Below are 22,500 nucleotides of genomic sequence, written 5' to 3' on the forward strand. Positions count from 1 at the left end.
CATCAAAACAGATTTTTCTTATAAAACTATCAAAATACTTATGTCAACCTGTCCAACATAAAAACATGAGAGAGAGAGAGAGAGAGAGAGAGAGAGAGAGAGAGAGAGAGAGAGAGAGAGAGAGAGAGAGAGAAACAATACAAACAAACAGAACTATCATAAGCCTTTTCACTAAACCATCACAGATATTTCTTATCTAAACTATCAAAATACTTATGTCAATCTGTCCAACATAAATGAGAGAGAGAGAGAGAGAGAGAGAGAGAGAGAGAGAGAGAGAGAGAACTATCATAAGCATTTTCACTAAACCATCATTGGTTAAAAACAGGGAACCATTTTCTCAAACTCTTGAAAAAACATCACGATCTGACGACATAGTATATGAGTATTGTAACCTTAGCCAGGTCATAAAACACGGTATTTATATACTCTTAAATCCTAAAAAAAAAAAACTCCCCTCGTGTTAATCCTTTTCTCACAGTGGGAACTATATAATCCCTTTCGCTATCTCCTAACAGGTAGCCCATTTCTTAATCAGAGTAACTTAGAAACGGAAGGGAAGAGAAAGAAGTAAAAATATAGCATTCTTCAAAATTAAATGAAAAAATTATGAATAAATTTTAACACTAGAGTGAATAATTCCCTAATTAATAATAATATTTATGCCATGCTCTTCTAGGAGAAGGACACTCCAAAATCAAACCATTGTTCTCTAGTCTTGGGTAGTGCCACAACCTCTGTACCATAATCTTCCACTATCTTGTGTTAGAGTTCTCTTGCTTGAGGATACACTCGGGCACATTATTCTATTTCCATTTACTTCCTCTTGTTCTGGTGAAGTTTCAATAGCTTATATAGGAAATATTCATTTTAATGTTACTGTTCTTAAAAAATTTTATTTTTCCTTGTTTCTTTTCCTCACAGGGCTATTTTCCCTGTTGGGAAATTAATTACCTGCGAAACTATTATTATTATTATCATTATTACTATAAGCCCAGGGGGTCCAACAGGGAAAATAGCCCGGTGAGGAAAGGAAACAAGGAAAAATTAAATAGTAACAACATTAAAAATAAATATCTCCTATATAAACTATAAAAACTTTAATAAAACAAGAGGAAGAGAAATAAGATAGATAATTGTAAAACTCGCTTAACAAGAGAATTGTTTTACAACATGAAAGGAATACTTTCCCGGTGCGGCGTTAAAAGTTCCACCCATCTCATTTTCAATCAAGGTGAGTTTGTTCTACTCCACCGTGAAGTATCCAGTTTCCTTACCCTGGTTTCCCCTGGGGGTTGTACTCTATTTCAGACCAGGGCGCATCGTTAAGCGTATTCTTACTTCGAACCTCGCTTAATTGAACCATTATGTCCCATGACAAGGAAACGATTTATGGTGCGCTTGGCCTTTGCCACCAGAGTCATTCAAATCGAAATTTAAAGATAATATCTTTACACTTCGACCTAAACAGTACATACGGTCAATGTTCCAAAAGGGACGATATGGGACTACGACGCCCTGCACTGGACTGGGGGTCGGTAGCCAGCTGCGAGAGTTTTCCCCATTTCGAAAAACAGAATGATGCCATATATGATAATTTTCTTTTCTACCTCGGATAATAGTACCTCCATACTCTCCGTATAATTCCAGTATTTTACCATACATACATAATTCTGTCAATCTACTTCAATTTAAATTTCAGTAATGGTTTTCAATAAAAAAAAAGACGACACGAAATATGATTAAAAAGGTAATCAACAAAACACCAGCGCAGAATGTCGAGTTGTCTGAAGTGGTTATGTCATTACTGTAGGTCTCGATTTAGCCACTGTGCCTCCCGCAGGCCTAATCATCAATTTACATATCTTTTAAAAAAGAGAATTACAGTATATCAATTTATTCTCTGCCTTGCTTACTAAATGTTATTTATACACACGTTCGAAAAACTAGTCTCTTGGAAACTACGAAAATTGTACCTATAATTTCATCCGGAGGCTTTCTGTAGTTTCGTGGACACTAAGGAAATTATACCTTGAATTTCAACCTTTTTTTTTATATTAATAGATAAAAAATCTAGATCCAAAATGACTAAAATCAAGTATGACCACCTCGCTGAAAGAAAATGAAATATGATGCAGCTTATAACATAAACTATAGTCAATTCTTTTTAGCGAGGCAGATTTACACCGACTCGCAGCGGTGCCCTTTCCGCTCGGAATAGTTTCCTGATCGCTGATTGGTTGGACAAGATAATTCTAACCAATCAGATAGCAGGAAACTTTTCCGAGCTAAAAGGGCACCGCTGGGAGTCGATGCAAATGCGCCTCATTAAAAAAAATTGAGTATAGCTTACTTCCTCTCGTAAGGCAAAACGCCAGATGAAATAAAAATATTTGCCAGTTTTGTAGGTACACAAATGATTAACAAGCAATGAAATATTCTTAACAATAACTTGATAATTAAATAAAATACAAAATGGATGGGTTGGAATATTAATCTGGAAGAAATCGGAAATGTTCACCATTTAAAGATTAGTAATAATAAAATTGAATATGTATCTTTTTATATATTTGGGATAAATTAAGACGTTTTACAAAACCCAAATCGTTACCATAAAAGTTCAAGAACAGCAAAAATGACCATTACCTACAGTACAGTTCAGTGAGGACCTTACACGGTGTTCAGTAAGTCCCCGAGGATATCTTTTAAGTCATGGCTTAGACAATTCCATCTTGTGTATAAAAATGCAATACTGGTTTTACCTGCATTTATAAAACTAGGGAAAGTAGTTTAGTGGCTGAGATTGTACAATTCTAACGTTCTACACTTAAATCTAAGATTAAAGCGTTTTGCTTTTCCAGCTAGGGTTGTAGCTTGGCTAATAATAATAATAATAATAATAATAATAAAAATAATAATAATGATAATAATAATAATAATAATAAAAATAATAAAAATAATAATGATAATAATGATAATAATAATAATAATAATAATAATAATAACAATAATAATAATAAAAATAATAATGATAATAACAATAATAATAACAATGCTTTTCCAGCTAGGGTTGTAGCTTGGCTAAAAATAATAATAATAATAATAATAATAATAATAATAATAATAATAATAGTAAAAATAATAATAATAAAAATAATAATGATAATAATAATAATAATAACAATAAAAATAATAATGATAATAATGATTACAATAATAATAATAAAACTAATAATAATAATAATAATAATAATAATAATAATAATAATAATAATAACAATAATAATAATAAAAATAATAATGATAATAACAATAATAATAACAATAATAATAAAAATAATAATGATAATAATAATAATAATAATAAAAACAACAACAACAATAATAATAATAATAATAATAATTACGTTTGCAAAACTATTGTTAAGTGCCCCATGTGAGTTTGATACTGATTTAAGTTTCATTACCTATCCTTTTCTTTCCTTTAATGAAATCTATAAAATTCTCCAGTCAGTTTATGATCACAATGTTTATTTTTTTGTTATGGTAAATATACTATTTTAGAGAGAATTAGATACACTCAACATGATGTAAAGCCAATGAGAGACAATGCCCAAGAGAACGGTTATTTCATTTGTAGGTATGTATCGTTAATAAATCTTATTATTAATTAAGGTTATCAGCCAGGCTTGTATATGTTTTTATTACGTTATGATATAATACAAAATATTATACTCTAGGGACAGGGTAATATATATACATGTATATATATATATATATATATATATATGCATATATATATATATATATATATACTGTATATATATAATTGAGAAATATATACATATATATATATTATATATATATATATATATATGTAAATATATATATATGTAAATATATATATATACATATATATATATATATATATATAATTGAGAGAGAGAGAGAGAGAGAGAGAGAGAGAGAGAGAGAGAGAGATTTATCAAAGGTGGTACTTGAAGGTGTCTGTCTTTTGGGTCAAGCTGGTTTTGACCCATCGTAAAGGCCTAATTACTATCCCATTATTCCTTCCAGATTACTATAGTGCTTAACAAAGTCAAGAGGGGATACAAGAGAAATGGACGACAGAATTTCAGCTTGCTTGGGAATCGAACCTGGGAAATTCCTTTCAATGATGAGGCAAAGAGTTTTTTGGTCTTGTATCTTATGGGAGACCGGATGGTGGAAAACAAATTAACTTGTTTCCTGGCATTATGTTAAGTGAGAGTCTGTACATGCACTGACAGAGAGAGAGAGAGAGAGAGAGAGAGAGAGAGAGAGAGAGAGAGAGAGAGAGAGATCACTATGTCTTAAGGGATTATTATTATTATTATTATTATTATTATTATTATTACTACAATTATTATTATTATTAGCTAAGTTACAACCCTATTTGGAAAAGCGGGATGCTATAAGCCCAAGGGCTCCATCAAGGAAACATAGCCCAGTTATGAAAGGAAATAAGAAACTAAAGAAACTACAAGAGAACTAATGAACAATTATAATAACACATTCTAAGAACAGTAACAACATTAAAACAGATCTTCCATAAATAAAATAAACACGTCTTAGAGACGAGATGGCAGAAAGATTACGGATGCTGCCACGAAAATTTCATGATGTACTAACCGTGTGTTACACAATCGTACAAAGTTCATTTTGTGTATATATTATGCTTGTATCTTCGTTCTTCCCTGAATAAACATGCCTGTTTTTCTCACCGGTAACAGTGTCGGTTTTGAACATGAAATTTCATGTTGCCTTGAGCTTTTGTATACAAAGGAGAGTGTTCTATAATAAACTTACTCAGTTGCTTTCATCCTGTCTTTGAGTCACAACCTTCTCTCGGCCCGTCACAATGAGTAAGACTGTGTGCGAGTTAACGTAAAAGGGGATTACAAAACATCTATTTAAAGATAAAAGTATTTCACAATATATCATACCAAATTCTTAAGAATATTTGCTGTGTAAAATACATCCAGTAGAATAAATATTAACCTTTAAGTACTGAAATTAGAATAAGAAATATGCTATTTCAATTTTCATTACTTCCTGAATCGTTTATTTCCTTATTTCCTTTCCTCACTGGGCTATTTTTCCCTGTTGGACCCTTTGGGCTTACAGCATCTTGCATTCCCAACTAGGGTTATAGCTTGGCTTGTAATAATAATATTAATAATAAAAACAATAATAATAATAATAATAATAATAATAATAATATTATATTAATAATAATAATAATAATAATAATAATAAATGACAAAATATGGAATAACCAATATTATAAAAATTGTCGAAAACAAACCAAGGGCCTTAAATGAAGCAAGAGTTTTCCTTAAATGTCCAAAGAAAACTGAGCAGCAATCACAGCGGCAAAAGCGTACGAGGATTAAGACTCACAAACTCCTCTTCAGTGTCTTTTAAAACTCAAAGTTTAAATTGTAGGAGCACTAAGTGGAAACAAGAACGAGAAAACTTGGCGGAAGAATTCCTGCGAGTGCAGCGGTTAACCCTAAACTCTCGAAGGACATCAAATCCTGTTGGCAAACAGAAAGGGGAGTCGACCAATTGTTTGAGGAGGAGAGAGAACACCTTACAATAAAACCAGAGGGAAGTCCTTGCAATAAAATCCTTCCAAAATCCTACTACAGTCAATTTTTTCTAGCGAGGCAGATTTGCACCGACTGGCAGCGGTGCCCTTTTTGCTCGAAAAAGTTTCCTGATCGCTGATTGGTTGGACAAGATAATTCTAACCAATCAGCGATCAGGAACCTTTACCGAGCTAAAAGGGCACCGCTGCGAGTCGGTGCAAATGCGCCTCATTAAAAGAAATTGTCTTGAGAATCTCTATCATTTCATAATTTCTTCCGCTTATTTTCTTGAAGTTTTTATAGTTTATATATGAAAAATTTATTCTAATGTTTTTTTTTCTACTGTTCTTGAAGTGTTTTATACTAATTATTCATTACTACTCTTGTACTTTATTTATTTCCTAATTTCCTTTATCTGTAGGATACTTTTCCCCGTTGGAATCCTTCAGTTTATAGCATCCTGCTTTTCTAACTAGACTTGTAGCTTGGCTAATAATAATAATAATAATAATAATAATAATAATAATGATGATGATGATGATAATAATTCCTCACTGGGCTATTTTTCACTGTTGGAGTCCTTGAGCTTATAGCATACTGCTTTTCTAACTAGGCATGTAGCTTGGCTAATAACAACAACAACAACAACAACAACAACAATAATAATAATAATAATAATAATAATAATAATAATAATTCCTCACAGGGCTATTTTTAACTGTTGGAGGCCTTGAGCTTATAGCATCCTGCTTTTCTAACTAGGCTTGTAGCTTAGCTAATAATAATAATAATAATAATAATAATAATAATAATAATAATAATAATGATGATGATGATGATGATGATAATAATTCCTCACTGGGCTATTTTTCCCCGATGGAATCCTTGAGCTTATAGCATCCTGCTTTTTTAACTAGGGTTGAAGCTTAGCTAATAATAATAATAATAATAATAATAATGAATAATAATAATAATACCATACACGCAACAAGCCAAGTCAAAACGCCGTGCTATGGTAAAGGGGTAGTGTTGGCATAAGACTAGCTTAATACCCAAAGTCAATTAGTGAACCAGATCAAATTGAAATCTATGCAAAAGACGGTACATAATAATCAAACAAGAGTGACAAGGAATATCAACGTGGAGCTATTTCACATCAAATCCCTAAAGTAGTGCCACGGCCTCTGTACCATGGTCTTCCACTCCCTTGGGTTAGAGAGTTCTCGTGCTTGAGGGTACACTCGAGCACACTATTCTATCTCGTTTCTCTTCCTCTTGTTTTGTTAAAGTTTTCATAGTTTATATAGGAAATATTTATTTCAATGTCATTGTTCTTTAAATATATTATTTATACTTGTTTCCTTTCCTCACTGGGCTATTTTCCCTATTGGGGCCCCACGGCTTATGGAATCTTGGTTTTCCAACTAGGGTTGTAGCTTAGTAATAATAATAATAATAATAATAATAATAATAATAATAAATCCATTTACGTGGAGTAACTGCCTAAAATTGGCAGCCTTTATTTCATAACAACTTTTTTTTTCAAGAATTTACGACTTTTCAAGAGCCACACTCAAGTCGTTTATGGCCATTATTAACTGGAGATTGGAAGACATAACAAGTCTTTTATCTCTCTTATGTGAAGATTCATAAACCAAGGATAAACTATTTGATTTATATTATTACTATTATTATTATTATTATTATTATTATTATTATTATTATTATTATTATTATTATTATTATTATTATTACTTGCTAAGCTACAACCCTAGTTGGAAAAGCAGCAGGAGTATGAGGACAGAGGAGAATATGTAAAGAATAGGCCACACTATTCGGTGTATGTGTAGGCAAAGGTTAAATGAACCGTAACTAGTGGTAGTATTTCAATGGGTGGCTGGAGCCTTGGCCAACCTACTATCTTTTTCAAGCAAATTAATTCTGTGCAATTAAAAATACTTAAAAAATTAAAATTAAAATAAATAAATAAATAAACAAATCTTGGAAGATTCCAGAAATAAAATTGTGTCAGTATTTAAGCAAAATCTTTACAATGAAAAGGACATGAAAAAATTAAAAAATAAATTATAAAAAACCTTTACATTTAAAATTAAAATATTAAAAAACCTTAAACCTTACGTGTGACGAAAAAAAATCCTGGAAGACTCCAATAATAAAATTGAGTCGGTATTTAAGCAAAATCTTTACAATGAAATGAACATAAAAACTCAAAAAATAAATTATAAAAAACCTTCGCCTTACACTTAAAATTTAAATATTAAAAAACCTTAAACCTTACTCGTGACGAAAAAAAAAATCCTGGAAGATTCCAGTAATAAAATTGAGTCAGTATTTAAGCAAAATCTTTACAATGAGAAGGACAAAAAAAATAAAAAAATAAAATACAAAAAACATTAACATTACACGTGACGGAAGAAAAACCTTAGTAAATTCCAATATAAATTTGAAGCATTTTCAATGAATAGTAATAAAAGGTTGATTATACACAGAGGCTAAATATACACAGAGATGAATAAACAATAAAACATATCTCTTTTCACATTATTCAAGGTCGAAGATGTCAATCAAACTTCAAAAGATCAAAACTTGCAGCAAATGTTTTTATGTTGAACAGGCTGACATGACTCTTTTTATAGTTTATATATGACATACCTGGTTTTGACGTTGTTAATAGTTTATATAGGACATATCTGTTTTGACGCTGTTACTGTTTTTAGAATGATTTACTGTTAATTTATTCTCATCATTTATTTATTTCCTTTCCTCACTGGGCTATTTTTCCCTATTGGAGCCCTTGGGCTAATAGCATCTTGCTTTTTCCAGCTAGGGTTGTAGCTTGGCTAGTAATAATAATAATAATAATAATAATAATAATAATATTAATAATAAAAATAATAATAATAATAATAATAATAATAATAATTTCTTTAATGACTTTCCTCACTGGACTATTTTTTACTATTGGAGCCCTTGGGTTTATAGCATCTTGTTTTTCCTACTACAGTTGTAGCTTGGCTAATAATAATAATAATAATAATAATAAAAATAATAATAATAATAAAAATAATAATAATAATTTCTCTAATGACTTTCCTCACTGGACTATTTTTTACTATTGGAGCCCTTGGGTTTATAGCATCTTGTTTTTCCAACTACAGTTGTAGCTTGGCTAATAATAATAATAATAATAATAATAATAATAATAATTATAATAATAATAACAACAGTGTTTTCAATTCAAATCATATAAATCTCCATTAGCTTTGAACTTGACATACTTCGCCAGTCTTTTATGCCTCTTTGCAAAAGTTAAACTTAATTTAAATTTAGCAATGAAGCCATATTTACCATTCGATTTCTTTGTTTGTTAGCAGAATAACACAAACGTTATGTGCAAATCTAAAAATGGACAGAAAACTTGATTAACCAAAAGTGGGGCAGCAAGAAGCCATTCAATTTCGTGGGCTAATTTCTCAGCCTAAAAGGAAGTTCTTGGTTGACTGAAATGATATCATCTATTCAAATTAAGAAATCGAAGATATTTTCTATTTTTATTGTGAAATCATTACACCAGAGTTCATGAAATTTTTCGTAAAATAGTCCAAGGAGTTTTAGATAGATGTGGATTTTTTTTTTTATATTTTTTTTTTTTTGCTGTTTCATTGTATCTTTACTGTTACAAGAATCACGTGACTTAATATACAGCAAGAGCCAGAATGGAATAATAAAAGACTTTAGTACATAGCGCTTTCGAGCATTTTAATACACACTTCTTCAGGGTACAACTTTTTATTGTACCTTGAAGAAATGTGTATTAAAATGCACGAAAGCGTTAGGTACTAAGGACCTTTATTATTCAATTCTGGCTTTTGCTGTATGTTTGTGTGTATGTGTGTGTATATATATATATATATATATATATATATATATATATATATATATATATATATACATATATATATACATACATATATATATAGGTATATATATATATATATATATATATATATATACACATATATATATAAATATATATACTATATATATATGTATATAATATATATATATATATATAACTGTGTATATATATATATATATATATATATACTGTGTATATATATATATATATATATATACTGTGTATATATATATATATATTACATAGAGAGAGAGAGAGAGAGAGAGGAGAGAGAGAGAGAGAGAGAGAGAGAGGAGGAGAGAGGAGAGAGAGAGAGAGAGAGAGAGGAGGTAGCTTTTTATGTATGGGGATAACTGAAAGATACAAAATTGATTGCAAAACGGAATAAATAGCATATAAAAAAGTAATAAATCCAAAATATTACAATGTTTTCATCTTCGTCTACCCTATTAGTCCTGCCGCAAGAGAACTCCTCAAAATATTTTAAGATCAAAGAACACATCTACCATCGCAAACAGCTTTATACAATTTCTATGACTGTTAATCAAGTCACTTATCACGCGATGTTGCTGTTTGCAGAGATCAAGTCTGTCAATAAGAAATCACAGATGTCGTGTTTAACATCAGATTCTCTTGATGTAAAGGATCCTAGCTTATATGTGTATTGACATAGCCATTCGGAAATCAAACATGAGTCTTTTTATAGTTTATATATGACATATCTGTTTTTGACGTTGTTAATAGTTTATATAGGACATATCTGTTTTGACGGTTGTTGCTGTTTTTTAGAATGATTTATTGTTAATTTGTTCTCATCATTTATTTATTTCCTTATTTCCTTTCCTCGCTGGGCTATTTTTCCCAGTTGGAGCCCTTGGGCTTATAGCATCTTGCTTTTCCAACTAAGGTTGTAGCTTGGCTAGTAATAATAATAATAATAATAATAATAATAATAATAATAATAGTAATAATACACGGAACGTTATTTAGCTAAACTCTTGTATATAGCATCCAGACAAGAGAGCTTTACGTATTTTCTCTGAACAACTATAAAAAATATTTCAAGAGTAGTTTACAAATTAAAATAGATCTTTCATATATAAACTACAAAACTTATAAAACAAGAGATAGAGAAATAAACCAATAGAATAGTGTGGCCGAGTGTACCCTCAAGCAAGAGAACTCTAATCCAAGACACAGGATCAAAGTATTTCTGAAATTTGTGAGAACCCTCGAGAGTCTACTTCTAATCAGTGGGCCACATAGCCAGCCAATCCGCTAAATATTTAAAGGCCGCTCATGAATGGCAGAGGAAAGGGGTAGTGACAACGCCCTAGTTAACAGAACAAGGCCCTAGAGACTGAGCATATATACATATGGTCAGCGTCCAAGCACCTCTCCACCCATGCTACGACCAGGGAGTGCCAGGAAATGGCTGCTGATGACTCAACAGGTATACCTATATGCTCCCCCCAAAAACCCTTATCCTTAGCAGACGCAAGAACTATCGAGCCTAAACGTGACTATAGTCAATTTTTTTTTACTGAAGCATATTTGCACCGACTCGCAGCGGTGCCCTTTTAGCTCGGAAAAGTTTCCTGATCGCTGATTGGTTGGACAAGATAATTCTAACCAATCAGCGACCAGGAAACTTTTCCGAGCTAAAAGGGCACCGTTGCGAGTCGGTGCAAATATGACTCGCTAAAAGAAATGGACTATAGTTAACACGACAATGCTCAAGAGGCTGACCAAATATACATATTGGTCAGCGTCCAAAGCACATCTCCACCCATGCTACGACCAGGGAGTGCCAGGAAATGGCTGCTGATGACTCAACAGGCATACCTATATGCTCCCCCCCAAAGCCCTTATCCTTAGCAGACGCAAGAAACTATCGAGCCTAAACGTGACTAAAGTCAATTTTTTTTACTGAAGCATATTTGCACCGACTCGCAGGGGTGCCCTTTAAGCTCGGAAAAGTTTCCTGATCGCTGATTGGTAGGACAAGATAATTCTAACCAATCAACGATCAGGAAACTCTTCCGAGCTAAAGGGTACCGCTGCGAGTAGGTGCAAATGCGCCTCATTGAAATAAATTGGGTATAGAACCCCAGTCAGGCAGATCACCAGGCAGGGACGTTTCCAATAGGCCATAATAACCCAATGAGTAGAGGCTATGATGAGGCCTTATGTATTTAGGTTTTCTCCTTAAATAACCTTGTTTTAATATACATTGCAAACTATTTTTCATACATACATACATATACCAAGGCACTTCCCCCCAATTTTGGGGGGTAGCCGACATCAACAAATGAAACAAAAACAAAAAAGGGGACCTCTACTCTCTATACGTTCCTCCCAACCTGACAAGGGACTATTTTTCATACCATTTCATAAATTTCGGCCGAGGTCTTTCTGAGTATTTGGAGAGCACAAAGCTGTCATTAGTAGGAAATTTTCATACTTCAATCAAATTTCTATTCCAGTCCCAGAATAAAAAATACTTGAGAAAGTAAAATAATCAAGTAATAATTACAATATCTAAGTAAAAAAATAAACAAGAGCTTTCCTTAAAATAAATAACGGCCATTTCTACGTTTCTCTTCCACTTTTTTTATGTCAGGATTTTCTCCCATATCTCAAATTAAAAGATTGATTGATAGATTATGAGTTATCTGGCATCCTGACATCTAAGGTCATTGACCCCGATCAAATTAAAAGAAGAACTAGAAGCTGTTTAGAGATACAATGTCGCACGTTATTCAGTCATATTTCTCTTCTTCTTGTTATCTTGAAGTTTTAATAGTTTATATATGAAACATTTATGTTGATGTTATCATTCTTAAACATCTTTTGTAGTTTATTTCCTTTCCTCAGTGGGATATTTTTCCCTGTTGGAGTCCCTGGGCTTAAAGCATCCTGCTTTTCCAACTAGGGTTGTAGCTTAGCAAGTAGTAATAATAATAATAATAATAATAATAATAATGAGGAAAGGAAACAAGGAAATAAATATACGATATAAGTAATGGAAATTTGAAATAAAATAGTCTAAAAAACATTAACAACATTAAAGCAGATAATTCATATATAGCTATAAAGACTTATGTCAGCCTGTTCAACATAGAATCATTTGCTGCAACTTTGAACTTTTGAAGTTCTACCGTTTCAACTAAAAAGTTATTCATCAAAAGAGCTACTAAACTACTGATTTCAAAAGTAAAACCTAGTTCAATTTCGGATTCGGATCGGAAAGACAAATGGAAAAACTTCAATCCTCTGGTAGTTCACCCTGGCAGGTCCGGGAACTTTATGGGAGCCAATTTTAAACCCTCTCGTTTGACACCCCCCTCCCCTTTGGCATTGGTTGTACAGGCAAAAATAATACTTTTCCATAAGATAATTAAAGATGTTATTCATCGGAAAGACAAATGGAAAAACTTCAATGCTCTGGCAGTTCACCCTGACAGGTCCGGAACTTTATGGGAGCCAATTTTAAACCCTCTCGTTTGACACCCCCCCCCCTCCTAGATCAGCTTTGGTTGAACAAGGAAAAATAATACTTTTCCATAGGATAATTAAAGATGTTATTCATCGGAAAGACAAATGGAAAAACTTCAATCCTCTGGTAGTTCACCCTGACAGGTCCGGAACTTTATGGGAGCCAATTTTAAACCCTCTCGTTTGACACCTCCCCCCCCACCCCCTCCCCCTTTGGCATTGGTTTGAACAGGCAAAAATAATACTTTTCCATAGAATAATTAAAGATGTTCTTCATCCGACGTTGAATGTCTTCTGTCTTTATCCGTAAGGATGTATGGTACAGTATGGATGATAATAATAATAATAATAATAATAATAATAATAATAATAATAATATAATAATAATAATAATGATAATAATAATAATAATAACAACACAGTAATACAGTGTAAATCTATATTGTCATTCCCTCCACCTCCGAGCGATGCATAAATCAAATGTCGTAGGCAGGATCAAGCTCAGAATACGAGCCTAACCTAATCCAGGTTTGCATGAGGACAAGACCAGTGGGCACAGATAACTGGATTACGAAACCCATATCCGAAAATGCAACCAGACGCTTGACCTTCGGACAAAAAATGCAAATTGGATGAAACTATATCGCAATTAGATCACAGTCAAGTAACGAATCGGTGTAAAAATATAATAATAAGCTGATAATAGAGCGATGGCATATTTTGAGAGAGAGAGAGAGAGAGAGAGAGAGAGAGAGAGAGAGAGGAGAGAGAGAGAGAGAGAGAGAGAGAGAGAGAGAGAGTTTGGATGTCTCGAAGACCTATAAGTCCATCTGCGGAGACTCTAATTGCTCTTGGGCACAGCGAATTAGTTTGAACGTTTAGTTTTTATGATCTAAGCTAGCATCACGACCGATATATTTCGCTGAGAGAGAGAGAGAGAGAGAGAGAGAGAGAGAGAGAGAGAGAGAGAGAGAGAGAGAGAGAGAGAGAGAGAGTGAGTTACAAAGATTTTAGATGTCTCGAAGACCTATTATTCCATCTGCGGAGACTCCATTTGCTCTTGGGTACATTGAATTAGTTTGAACGTTCTCATGATCTCGTCTAACTTATTCTTGAATTCATTTACCGTGTTACTGTCCACTACATCCACTGGAAGTCTCTTCCATGTGGAGAGAGAGAGAGAGAGAGAGAGAGAGAGAGAGAGAGAGAGAGGAGAGAGAGAGAGAGAGAGAGAGAGAGAGAGAGAGAGAGGAGAATGGCAAATTTACAGTGACTCGACTATGATTGAGACATGCAAAAGACACAAAGGAAGGAATATTATTGCTCTAATATACGTCGAAGTAACTAATATTTGATGAACATTTAAACTGGCTATTTCCATAATATTTAATATATCCTTAATCCTTCAATACTAGGGTAATAAACAAATAAATAAAATATGAAATAAAGCAACATTAAACCACTTGGTTTAAAATATAAAGGCTAAAGAGAAAACAGTACGTAGTAAATTAAATGCATTAATTCGTTTAGCTTCCGTCTACGAGCTGGCCTCCGATGAAACATTGCACATGTTCATTTATACATTTACATACATTGCTTAATCATAGGGTGCTACGAGAAGAAATGCATTTGTTCCAATACGAGTCACCAGGTGTCAGGTCCCGACACATGTCGCTCTTAGATAATCGGGTTTAATTAATACGAATGACGCATTTGCTCTTCTGGGCTTCGCACCACACCAATGTTAAATCGCGATTCAAAGGTTTAATGGTTGCTCATTATTATTATTATTATTATTATTATTATCATTATTATTATTACTAGCCAAGCTACAATCCTAGTTGGAAAAGCAAGATGCTATAAGCCCAAGGGCTCCTACAGGGAAAAATAGCTCAGTGAGGAAAGGAAATAAGGAAATAAATAAATGATGAAAATAAATCAACAATAAATCATTCTAAAAACAGTAACAACGTCAAAACAGATATTTTCTATATAAACTATTAACAACGTCAAAAACAGATATGTCATATACTGTATAAACAATAAAAAGACTCGCCAGCCTGGTCAACATAAAAATATTTTCTACAACTTTGAACTGTTGAAGATCTACTGATTCAACAACCCGATTGGGAAGATTATTCCACGACTTGGTAACAGCTAGAATAAAACTTCTAGAATACTGCGTAATATTGAGTCTCATGAATGGCAAAGGAAAGGGACAGTGATAATGCCCTAGAGACTGACTACATATCTATATAATCATCGTCCAAGCTCTCTCTCAATACAAGCTAGGACTAGGGAGGGCCAGACAATGGCTGTTGTTGATACAAAATATTTATTTCAATGTTGTTTTTCATGAAATATTTCATTTTTCCTCGGTTCCTTTCCTCATTAGGGTATTTTCCCTATTACAGCCCCTGGGCTTATAGCATCCTACTTTTCCAACTAGGGTTATATAGCTTAGCATCATGTAATAACAATAATAATAATAATAATAATAATAGACTTATTGGCTTCTCTAAACCCCACGACCTCTTTTCATAAGGTCAGGATGCAGACACTACTAAAAGTAAATGACCTCGCTTGCAGATCTACAATCTCTCTTGCCTCTCTCACATCTATCCTCCTATCACCCAGAGCTTTCTTCACTCCATCCATCCACCCAAACATTGGCCTTCCTCTTGTACTTCTCCCATCAACCCTTGCATTCATCACCTTCTTTAGCAGACAGCCATTTTCCATTCTCTCAACATGGCCAAACACCCTAAACACATTCATATCCACTCTAGCTGCTAACTCATTTCTTATTGAAAAGCATGAATATGTTATAACAACATTACAAGCAAATAGTAATATGATACGTGCACCATTCCCTGAGAGAGAGAGAGGAGAGAGAGAGAGGAGAGAGAGAGAGGAGAGAGAGAGAGAGAGAGAGAGAGAGATAAAAAAAGGCCTCGCGAAGATAATTTCTCAGAAATTCTGGGGGGACTTCTTACTTGCGGAAAATATCACGGTTGGCAGCAGTGTTGCCAGGTTGGCCTTTTTCACGCCAAAAAAACCCTCAAATTTTGCCTTTTTTAAAAATTGTTTAGCCTTTAGTAATATCATGAAAGAAAATGTGGGCCTTAAATACTATATATTTGGCCTTTTCTACTAACGGGTTGGTGTTTAAAGCTGCTGTTGATTAAAAGTTGGCCTTTTCTCATTCAGAAAACCTGGCAACCCTGGTTGGCAGCGCGCCCTCTTCCGGCTACTCCCAGGAGAAAAAGGTGGTTTTTTTTTACGACTAACTCTTAGCCTGAGTCATTGACGCACAAGTTAGAAAACCTGCAGTCCAAGAAGACATCCGGAGGCATCGGAAGGTTCCAGCACATTTATGACATGCTTTCTGTTTGTTCCAGTGCTATTTTTGGACTACAGACTCTCAATTCTGGTGTGTCATCAAAAAGTGAGCAAATGAATGATACAGCGAAACTATTTTTAAGTCATACAGTTTTGATGTGGAACTATTCTCAAGTCATTCTGTTTTAATGCGAAACTATTCTTAAGTTATTAAGTACTGAAGCGAAACTATTCTTAAGTTATTAAGTACTGATGCGAAACTATTCTTAAGTTATTAAGTACTGATGCGAAACTATTCTTAAGTTATTAAGTACTGATGCGAAACTATTCTTAAGTTATTAAGTACTGATGCGAAACTATTCTTAAGTTATTAAGTACTGATGCGAAACTATTATTAAGTCATTAATTTTTTATGCGAAACTATATAAGAAGTAATGAAAAGCTATTATTAAGTCATACATTTTTTATGCGAAACTATTTCTAAGTCATTAATTTTTTGTGCGAAACTATATAAGAAGTAATGAAAAACTATTCTTAAGTCATTCAGTTTTGATACGAAACTATTCTTAAGTCATTAACTACTGATGCGAAACTATTCTTAAGACATTAAGTTTTGATGTGAAACTATTCTTAAGTCATTCAGTTTTGATGCAAAACTATGTTTAAGTCATCAAGTTTTGATGCGAAACTATTCTTAAGTCATTCAGTTTGAATCCAAAACTTAAAGAGGAAGAGCCATCATATAGGTTCAATAGTTGTTTACTAATAATTTTTAAGTACACATTACTTAGAAGGTCAAGAATTTGTTGGGGAATATACCCGCTAGGACCAGAGCTTCTGGACTTATAAAATCAAAATCGACTCAAGCAGACAATCATTGCTGCCTTATTACAAACGTTAGTACCAACAAACATGATATCTATCAGTTATTATCCTATAGATGAAACAACAACAAATACAGACATGTCATTCCATGTCTGGGGTTTGACCAGTTTCCATCACCATGCTGGCCAGGGTGAATTGGTGATGGTGGGAGAATTTTGTCTGATCGAAACCAACCTAGTACAGCTTTGCTGAGCATGGTGATACGCAATGATCATATATATACATATATATACATAATATATATCTATATCTATATTTATATATTTACATATACAATATATATATATATATATATATATATATATATATATATATATATAGCTTATATATATTGTGTGATTTCCGAAAAATGAAAGATATTCAAATTTTCTTATTCAAAAGTCTTAGGAAAAGATATATTAACACAAACTGCATACATCACAAATGAGTGACAAGGCCAAGATAGCAGACAGTTCTATAATCAACTCAAGCATTAAAAATAAATTTCTCTGTTGTCTAAGTTACATCTTTCTTAAGCTTTTTACCACAAGTTTTATTAAATTATGAATAAAGAAAACAGCATCGAAAGATCCCATACACATATATAGGTCGACCTTGACCTTGACCTTTTACCGGCGACTTTCAAAATCTTGACCTTGACCTTTGACCTGCGACTTTCAAAATTGAATCAATTCCACGTCTCAATAATTAATCACTGAAAGTTTCACTACTCTATGAGAAAACAAGAATATTATGTACAATTTATACGCCCCTAAAGCATATAGAAAAAGCAATTTTATATACCAGTTCTAACATTTTCTCAAATTAAATTCTACAAAAAAGAAATAGTAAAGGAAGATAAAATGACGAAGTGCAAAGAAAACCTGGATAATGAGTATTAAAGAGGACAATCGAAGACATTCCACGAATTGGATAACCCTCTTCCCCACATGGGGTCAATCTCTCTTCTTCTTCCACACCGTTATCCCTACATTAAGGGGTCGGTTGCCTAATGCGCTCTCTCCAATACCTTCTACCAAAGGCATCCTCTTAAAGGTTTAAAGATTTAAAGGTCGCTCATGAATGGCAGAGGCAAGGGACAGTGACATTGCCCTAGCAAGCAGGACAATGCCCTAGAGACTGACTATATTTTATATTATCAGCGCCCAAGCCTCCTCTCCACCCAAGCTAGGACCAGGGAGGGCCAGGCAAATTTCTGCTGATGACTCAACAGACAGACCTATAGGCTCCCCCAAACCCCCCAACCTTAGCTCACAAGCATGGTAAGGTTGCAGACACTAATGGCACTAATGAGACTGGGCGGGACTCGAACCCTCGACTGGCAAACACCAGGCAGAGACGTTACCAATCAGGCCACAACAACCCACGAAACCTGTTCTCTCCATATCATCCTTCACCTTACCTCGCCATCTAATTCTCTGCCTCCCTCTTGATCAACCTCAGCCCCGTTACAGTTTCCTCCCCAGCCCTCCTCACTCCCTCCCCACCATCCATTCTCAACACATGCCCACACCATCTCAGTCATGACACTCTTCCCATCTAGGTAATCTTTACTACACCTGCCATTCTTATTCCATCATTCTCCAATCTTTTAAACAAGCTTTGCTTCCTCATTTCGTCTTAAAACCCCAAGTTTCTGATCCATGGGGTAAATTTCTATTTTTGAAAAAAAAAAAAAACCATAAAATATATAACCGTATTTATTCATAAACAGATACAAATTGAAGGATGACAATAAAAGGTAGTTTTGCATTGTTAGCTCTACGGTATATTGAAAAATAAATACAACGTATTGTATGGATGGTGTAGAGAAAAAAGGAGAAACTGAGGTATTAATTTTGCAATAATAACTTATCTCCCATGTACAAGAATGGGAGGACGAATGAATATAAACCATATCATTTATCAATAAGAGAAATCGGTTAAAAAAAACACATAGTGGATCCCTTCTTGCATAAAATAATTTCACTCATAAATTTCATTTATGCAATCAAAGCGCATAATTCCCCCCCCCCCAAAAAAAAAAAATAATACTTTGGTTCATACTGGGGTACATATTACAGAACGGAGAAAAAATGAAGTAATAGTTACTATCATATTTTGGAGCGAACTGTTACTGCTTCAGAACACGCAGACCCGATATTAAAAAGTCATAGATGTTGGGGCTATAGCCGGTCTTCAAAAGAATGCAACGAGAGAGAAAAATATTCCGGGAGGTATGGAAGGCCGGTTAACAGATTTTTTGTGAAGAGGGGATTGACTTCGGCTTAAAAAATATGGAAAGGATTTGAAGGTCAGTTTGACGCTTTTTCTAACTTTTTCAATAGCTTTCCGCAAAAAAAAAAAAAAAAATGTGGAACACGATTATGAAAAAAAAAAAGCCAAACAAATAAAATCAATGAATGGATTATTTGATAATGGGCAATTTCAAAAAATATCTTAGAAGAGAAAAAGTTATAACAAAATATATGGAACACGATTATGAAAAAAAAGCCAAACAAATAAAATCAATGAATGGATTATTTGATAATGGGTAATTTCAAAAAAATATCTTTGAAGAGGAAAAGATTATAACAAAATATATGGAACACGATTATGAAAAAAAAAAAAAAAAGCCAACCAAATAAAATCAATGAATGGATTATTTGATAATGGGTAATCTCAAAAAATATTTTTGAAGAGGAAAATGTTATAGCTAAATATATGGGGAAAAGTTTATGAAAAGCTAGGAAACTTCTTGACCAAAAGTAGTGTAATTATATTTCAAATTAAATAAGTGAATCTGATAAATTCTGCAAAAAAATATAAAGCAAAGAACGGTAAGGTAACGAGAAAGGAAAAACAATGAAGCACATTTGAGAGCGGAAATGTTATACTCTGAAAGTAAAAGCGAGAAAAACGAAATTCTGTAGTCAGAAGAATACACTTCCATATATACTACAAAATTCAGAAAATTCTGCCTTCTCTCTCTCTCTCTCTCTCTCTCTCTCTCTCTCTCTCTCTCTCTCTCTCTCTCTCTCTCTCTCTGCCTGGCCAGTATAATTGGTTCATGAAGTTTACAATCTCTCTCTCTCTCTCTCTCTCTCTCTCTCTCTCTCTCTCTCTCTCTCTCTCTCTCTCTCTCTCTCTCTTTCTGGCCAGTATAACTGGTTCAAGAAGTTTACAATCCCATTTTCATTTCTCTCTCTCTCTCTCTCTCTCTCTCTCTCTCTCTCTCTCTCTCTCTCTCTCTCTCTCTCTCTCTCTCTGGCCAGTATAATTGGTTCATGAAGTTTACAATCTCTCTCTCTCTCTCTCTCTCTCTCTCTCTCTCCTCTCTCTCTCTCTCTCTCTCTCTCTCTCTCTCTCTGCCTTTTTTATTTCTTCGCAATGTTATGAACTGCAATCAAATTCAAAGCAAATTGCGGCATTCAAAAAAAAAAAAAAAAAAAAGAAATATACAGTATGACATATAAAAAAACGAATAAAAATTCTTATCAACTATTCAAGGAGATAAAATATTTCTGAAGCTACTGATATTATTAACGAACAAAATTCAAATAAAGGTATAAAAGAATCTGTGGCCTGCTTAACTAATAACACTATATATACATACATATACATACAGCATATATAAATATATATGTACTGTATATAAATAAATGACTAAACATGCATGCACGGTCTTATACCACTTGATTGTATATGATATTCAATATAGCAGCAATCACTGTAATATATACATAATATAATATAATATAATATATAATATAATATAATATATATATATATATATATATATATATATATATATATATATATATATATATATATACGTTCAACTTTAAAAAACTGCGAAATTGAATTTACGAAACGAAGCGCAAATATTCGGAACTATTATTATTATTATTATTATTATTATTATTATTATTATTATTATTATTATTATTATTATTATTATTATTATTATTATTACTGCTAATGTACCAACCGTGTGTCACACAATTGTACATAATTCCTTTTGTATATATTATGCTTGTATCTTCGCTCTTCCCTCGCACTAAAACGAACATGAAAATTCATGTCTGCTGTTTTCCTCTGTAACATTGTCATTTCCTCGAACATGTATTTTCCTGTTGCCTTGAGGTTTTGTATATAAAGGAGAGTGTTCTTTAATATAGTACTCAGTTGATTGCATCCTGCCTTTGAGTTCACAACCCTCACTCGGCACCGTCACACTAATCTACATTCCTAGTTGAAAAAGCAGGATACTATAAGATAAGCTGAAGGGCTCCAACAAGGATAAAAAACCCAGTTAAGAAAGGAAATAAATAAACTATATTAGAAGCACTGAATATTGAATATGAGATATCTAAGATCAGTAACAACGTTAAAATAATTCTGTCATAAATAAATTATTAAGAGAGATTTATGTTAGCCTGATTTATGTTAGCCTGTTCAACATGAAAACATTCGCTACAAGTTTGAACTTCGGAAGTTCCAATGATTCAACTGCCCGATTAAGACCATTCCACAATCTGGTTAGAGCTGGAATAAAACTTTTTTAATACTGTACAGTGTTGAGCCAAATACAATTTGGTCACAGCTGGAATAAAACTTTTTGAATAGTGTACAGTGTTGAGCCAAATACAATTTGGTCACAGCTGAAATAGATTTTTTTTAATACTGTACAGTGTTGAGCCAAATACTATTTGGTCACAGCTGGAATAAATCTTTTTGAATAGTGTACAGTTTTGAGCCAAATACAATTTGGTCACAGCTGGAATAAAACCTTTTGAATAGTGTACAGTGTTGAGCCATATACAATCTGGTCACAACTGTGTTGAGCCATATACAATTTGGTAATATCTGGTATAGAATTTTTTTTAATACTGTACAGTGTTGAGCCATATAGAATCTGGTCACAACTGGAATAGAACTTTTTGAATAGTGTACAGTGTTGAGCCGTATAACTAAGAAGTCAAGACTGTTAGAATTAACTTCATACCGAATGCGCAAACGTAAATGGTGTACATACATCAATGTACACATGGTATGCCACTGTCTCAGGTTCTAGGTCTCTACCGTAAGTGAAGCATTTATCTGTTTTAAGGTTTTTTCCTTCGACTACCATTTCATTTATTATTAATCATATGGTTTTTTTTTCTATTTCTGCTTTTTTCTAAAATAATAAAATTCATTTTAATAAATACTCCGTAAGCC

The 22,500-nt window shown here is 33.0% G+C and overlaps 2 protein-coding genes across 2 annotated transcripts in view; both read right to left on the reverse strand.

Annotated features, from left to right (window-relative positions):
* The window catches only part of LOC137617983 (sodium/potassium/calcium exchanger 1-like), a 112,357-nt gene extending 110,991 nt beyond the window's left edge, over positions 1-1,366 (reverse strand). Inside the window, exon 1 of the mRNA XM_068347908.1 lies at positions 1,278-1,366. Coding sequence (XP_068204009.1) covers positions 1,278-1,366 — 89 coding nt within the window. The remainder of the gene's footprint in view (positions 1-1,277) is intronic.
* LOC137617982 (cell adhesion molecule 3-like) overlaps positions 1-22,500 on the reverse strand; it is a 715,661-nt gene that overhangs the window by 474,703 nt on the left and 218,458 nt on the right. The gene's annotated exons all lie outside the window — the stretch shown is intronic.

The sequence above is a fragment of the Palaemon carinicauda genome, chromosome 24, assembly GCF_036898095.1.
Source record: "Palaemon carinicauda isolate YSFRI2023 chromosome 24, ASM3689809v2, whole genome shotgun sequence".
NCBI classification, from domain to species: domain Eukaryota; kingdom Metazoa; phylum Arthropoda; class Malacostraca; order Decapoda; family Palaemonidae; genus Palaemon; species Palaemon carinicauda.